We start from the raw sequence: 5,373 nt of genomic DNA, 5'->3' as shown, positions 1-5,373 counted from the left end.
CTGCCCCTGCCTGCGCCCCCCACCCCGGGACCTACCACCCCCCCCCCCCACATACACCCACCCACCCCCCCCCCCCCCGGGGCACAGCACCCCCCCTCCCCGGGATCGCTCCCGCCACCCAGCCCGAGCACCCCCCCACCCCCCCCCCCGCATTGCCCCAAGCACCCCGGAGCATCCCCCGGACGGTCCCCGGCACCTACCCCGAGCATCCCCCGGATCACACCGGGCACCTGGGAGCATCCCCCCCCCCCCCCCCCCCCGGCTCCCCCTGAGCATCCCCCCCCGGCTCGCCCCAGCCCGGCCCCACCGCTCCGGCCGTGCCTCCAGGGGAGATGCTCAACGTTATGGATTTCTCCTGCCCGGACCCGCTTTACTCCAAGTACGAGGAGAGCTGCGAGATGAAAACCGGAGACCTGCAGGGCTTGGAGCAGCCTGAGCAGCAACTTCTGGCGGAGGCCGATTTCCTCGGAGGTAAGGGCAGGGGGGAGCCGGGCGGGGATGAGGGACCTCGCTGGGAGTGATAGCTCCAGCCGGGAATCGGGCATCTCCCCCCTCCTCTGCCCCCAGCCTGCTCCCAGCCCCTGGCTGTGGGTTCAACAGTCCCCCACTAGCCCAGGGTGAGGGTCCTGGGGGTCCTGCTGGGGAAGGGGGGTGATGCCCAGGGCTCCCTGTGTGGTCCCGGGGACCCGGCTAGGACGGGAACCTCACAGTGACGCAACATCAGCCTCCTGCTGTTCCCCTGTATCCTGCCTCCCCCCCCCCCATCCCCGCATCCCTCCATCCCTCTAACCGCCATCCCCTCTGCGTCCCCAGGTGAGCTGCTGGGCGCCCCGATGAGCAGCGGGGCGGTGGATTACTCCCTCCTGGGCAGCCAGCCCTCCCCTTCGCTCAGCTACACCGGCAGCTTCTTCATCAAGGCGGTACCGGAGCATCCCCAGGACCAGGAATCCCTCTTCAACCTGATGTCGGGGATCCTGGGCATCTCCCCCTTCGCCTCCTCCGAGGGCCACCAAAGGCACCTGGATGCTCTTTACCCCTGTCCCGAGGTGGCTCAGAGCCAGCTGGACCTTTACGCCGCCTGCCAGCCTGAAATGAACGGATCCACCCAAGCCCCCTTCCCGGAGCAGGGCTACGGCGGCTTCCCCACGGCGGAGGGTGCTCAGCCCCTCCAGGCACAACCCACCTTAGGAAACACCTCACAGTGCTTCTTCCAGCCCAAGCTCCTGGACAGCAAGCAGGACATCAAGCTGCCCTCTGGTTCCCCACCCCTGGACAAGTTTAAAGCCTCCTGCGCCCAGTGGGAGCCCGTCAGCCAGCATCAGGCCTACTTGCCCGCCGGCTACCATTCTCCCGAAGCCTTCCCGGCTGGGGAGAGCAGCCAGGGGCTGTTCCACCCGCTGGGCTCCAAGATGGAGAGCGTCTTGTCCGTCAGCTGCCAGTCGGAGCTCGGCAGCCTGGCGGAGGATGCTGCCTGCTTCAGCACCCATCTGGGCTTCGGCTGCGAGCCAGAAAACTTCCCGGCCCGCGGGGACTTTGCCGACACCAAGATCCACAACCTCCCTCCTCCGTTAATGCCGGAGTTCGACGCTTCCTTGGCCCAGCCCGAAGTCCTGCCGGGTCTGATGAGCTCTGCCGAGCTCCTCCATCCTCACCCCTCGCCCTCTGTCCCCCCCACGGACTTTTTGGGCCACCCCACCTCTTCCTCCATCCCTTCCCTGCTGCCCACCAACCCTCCTGCCTTGGCCGAGCCCAAGAAGAAGACCCGCCGGACCAAGTGCTCTTCCAAATGCTTCTGCCCGAAACCCCACGAGAAGGCTTTCGCCTGCCCGGTGGAGAACTGCGTCCGGAGCTTCGCCCGCTCGGATGAGCTCAACAGGCACCTCCGCATCCATACGGGCCACAAACCCTTCCAGTGCCGCATCTGCCTGAGGAACTTCAGCCGCAGCGACCACCTCACCACCCACATCCGCACCCACACCGGCGAGAAGCCCTTCTCCTGTGACACCTGCGGCCGCCGCTTCGCCAGGAGCGACGAAAAGAAGCGCCACAGCAAGGTCCACCTGAAGCAGAAAGCCCGGACGGAGGAGAAGCTCAAAGGTTTGGGTTTCTTCTCGGTGGGTCTCTCCTTCGGGGCACTGTGAAGCCCCAGCCTGAGTGCTGGGAGACGGCGTTTCCCCGAGGTCCCCCGAGCATCTCATGGGAGAGCCGGGGTGGGAATAGCCTCCTGGGGTGGCCCCAGAGAAGATGACGGCAGATCGGGCCGTGCCAGGGAGGAGAGGGGCACACGGGAGGCAGAGGCGATGCCGCGGCGCTGGACCACGGGCTGCGGAGGAAGGATGTGGCAGCTCCGGCCACCCGGAGCCATCTCCAAACTGCAGGGACTGAGTCATTTTTATAGCTCCTATTCCAAGGAGGAGGAAAAAAAAAACATGTACAGAGACAAATCCCCACCGAGATGGGTTTTTTTATATACCCAAGCCCACAGACATCCCGTGTTTGTAGCGACCTGACTGTGATTTCCCCTGCCAGCACTTTACGCGGAGCTCCCGGCCAGTTATTTACTGGCCGGCACGGTCGGGGGCTGCGGCTGCACCGGTCCTTTCTCCCGAAGGAGAGAGATACCGCCGGGCTCTGGCAACCGGTGCGTAACGGTCCCTTTGGAAAGGTGATGTTGTTATTATTATTTTCCTGTTTGTTTAAAAAAAAAAAAAAATTCATCTATCAGGAATATTAGAAAATTGTGTCTATTTTTCTAATAAAAGATTTGAGCTAATCTAAGAGCTTGCTGGGGTTGCTCTCTGCCTTTCAATCTCATATAGCAGCCGACGCCAGTGGTATTTCTGTTGCGTTTTTGACCTCTAGCTGCCGCGTATGGGGAAAAAGGCGCTTAAAGAATTAGCAGGGAGAGAAAAATCAATCAGTGCAGCAGGTGGCTTGGCGACCCTCCTCCCGAGCATCCCCGAATCCCCAGAAGGGTCTTGTCTCGGGACAGAGCGGGGAACGGATCCCCGCCCCTCGCCGGTGGTTCCCCTCTGAAAAGTGGGACGTGGCTCCTGGTTTATTCCGATGGGGCCGAACCCTGGAGGGATCTGCCGTACTTGGATCCAGAGCCACGGGGTCCGCCGTGGGGACCCCAAAGCCCAGCCCAGAGCCCCCGCCCCGGGCTCCTGGTCCCCCGTGGGGTATGGATGCCCCGTGCGTCCTGGCAGGCTTCACCCGCAAGAAACGGGGTGAAATACAGGTCCGCTCCCCATCTTCAACCTGGCACATCCCCAGGGCCGGAGAAGATCCAGGCACCATCAGGCAGAGGCAGGATGCGGCCCCCTGTGAAGCCGGGTAGGGGGGGGGGGGCTGGTTGCTCCCTCCCTTTTGGCGTTTTAGACATCCAAGAGATGCCGTTTCCCTTCTCCTGGGACCAGCCGGATGGCTCAGGAGATTTTGCAGCCTGGAAGATGCTGCTGATAGCAGAGCCTCCCTCCTCCAGCAGGTAAAAATTGGCCAAAACCACATATCCCCAAAATCTTGTCCTTCTAACAGGAGATGCTCATTCAGATGGGGCGCACCGGTCTTTGGTTTTAATTAATCGGGAGGAGAAAGTGCCTGTGGGAGCGGAGGGAGCTGGGCAGCGGGGACGGGGCGGCGCGTCCCTGGCTTGGGGCTCAGCGATCGTCATCAGTGCTCAGGCATTTTGGGGATTATTGGCTTTCTCTTGCAGAGGGGGAAACTGAGGCAGGGAAGGGGCGCTGAGCGTGGCTGCAAATCTGCTCTCTCCGGCAGTTTTTGTCCCCTCCACCAGGCCTGGAGAGGGGGGATCTGCCCCCCCCCAACTGTGTTATGGGGGAGGGAGGTCTCCTTCCCCAGGTCCCCTCATGTCCCCCAGCCCTTTGCTGACACGTGGGCTGGAGCATCCTGGGGCTAAACCCCAGTGATACCATTATCCCGGCAAAATCCACTGCCCGGCACCAAGCTTGCCATGGGGTGGGAGGACCCCATGAAGATGGGGTGGGAAGCTGGGCAGGGGACGTGGGGCCCCTGAGGACTGCTAGCAGGGATGGGATGGGGGAAGGGGCCAGAAGGAAACCTGATTGAGGGGGAAATCCTAAATGTCCCCTCGGATGTTTCCCTAAGAGCTCACGCGTCTGATGGCACCCAAGGGTGCTCATGCTCCTCCGGTGGGCACCAACCAGCCCCAAGCACCGCTGGACCCAGCAGCCAAACCATCCCTCGTGTGCGAGAGCCTGATCCTGAGCGAGGACCACTCTGTAGGATGCAGATGACCCCAGGCACCAGGAAAAACCCTTTCTCTTGGGAGCCACCCCGGGTATTGTTAATAAGGACCTCAGCACCCAAGTTTCCTTCAGGAAGAGGCACCTTTTGGGCACCTCTCTGCAGGATGTCAGCTCTTGCCAGGCAGTAAACAGCCCTGCTTTCCTCCACGCCGCTGGCCATGCATGATGCATGAGGCCTTTATTAATACCCCTCTGAAAGTGCATCTATTATTGATGCTGAGTCTGAAAGCTCTGCGAAGGCATCCGGGCTCGAGCCTTCGCCCTCTGCTTCCCCGGCCGGCACTGCCAAGGGAGGGCGGGAGGGAGGAGGGCACCCACCACGGCAGCTGGGTGCAGCACTTCTGGGGTGGGATGGGACTGAGCACGCGTGCTTGTGTTTTTAGGAGAGGAGGAGCGGTTGCACCCCAAAAACCTGGGGCTACTCAGGGATGGGGACAACCATTCACCCCCAGGCTGGCAGCATCCTGGCCCAACGCTGCCGTCTTCCCCCGTGTCCACATCACAGACAAGAAAACACGTCAGTCCTGGATGCCTTCGGTGCTGGGGCCCAAGCGGAGGTGCTCGGGGACCGGATCAGGACCAAGCCAGGGATTAAGCCAGGGTGATCGGGGACCAGATCAGGACCAAGCCAGGGATGAAGCCGGGGTGCTTGGGGACCAGCTGGCGACCAAGCCAGGGACCAAGCCAGGGACCAAGCCAGGTTGCTCAGGGACCCGAACAGGACCAAGCTGGGATGCTCAGGGACTGTTTCAGGACCAAGCCGGGGTCCTTGCAACTGTGGGTCCAGCCTAGGATGGGGAAGGAGCAATGCAGGTGCCCAGGCTCGGCCACACACCCCCCTGGGGAGATGCTCTGGGATGATCCCAGCCGCGAGCCTGCCAGGGGCAGGGGCTTCACTGGTGGGGCCAAAGGTGGGACTGGGGAGCAGAGGAGATGCAGGATGAGGCCGGCGGGCTGCTGCATGGCAGCAAGGCCCGGCGGAGGGCCCGCGGTGTTCGTGGGGAGACAGGCAGAGGGAGCTGTGAAGGAAGAAAGCGGCAGAGAGAAACAGTCCGGGCTCAGGCTGCAAAGGAGGAGGAGGCGG

The 5,373-nt window shown here is 62.6% G+C and overlaps 1 protein-coding gene across 1 annotated transcript; it reads left to right on the top strand.

Moving 5' to 3' along the window:
• The first annotated feature begins 287 nt into the window (after positions 1–287).
• Positions 288–2,769, top strand: EGR4 (early growth response 4). Its single transcript, XM_076337554.1, has 2 exons — positions 288–471; positions 814–2,769. The coding sequence occupies exons 1-2, from the start codon at positions 333–335 to the stop codon at positions 2,139–2,141; spliced, it is 1,467 nt and encodes a 488-aa protein (XP_076193669.1). The 5' UTR covers positions 288–332; the 3' UTR covers positions 2,142–2,769.
• The last annotated feature ends 2,604 nt before the right edge of the window (positions 2,770–5,373 follow it).

The sequence above is a fragment of the Aptenodytes patagonicus genome, chromosome 4, assembly GCF_965638725.1.
Source record: "Aptenodytes patagonicus chromosome 4, bAptPat1.pri.cur, whole genome shotgun sequence".
In the NCBI taxonomy this organism is placed as follows: domain Eukaryota; kingdom Metazoa; phylum Chordata; class Aves; order Sphenisciformes; family Spheniscidae; genus Aptenodytes; species Aptenodytes patagonicus.
Note: the sequence above shows the minus strand (reverse complement) of the source record. Positions and strands in the feature narration are given on the sequence as shown.

Coding starts and splice junctions, on each gene's coding strand:
- EGR4 (XM_076337554.1), top strand. CDS start 333: ATGCTCAACGTTATGGATTTCTCCTGCCCGGACCCGCTTTACTCCAAG. Junction 472..813: donor GGAGGCCGATTTCCTCGGAG/GTAAGGGCAGGG, acceptor CTGCGTCCCCAG/GTGAGCTGCTGGGCGCCCCG.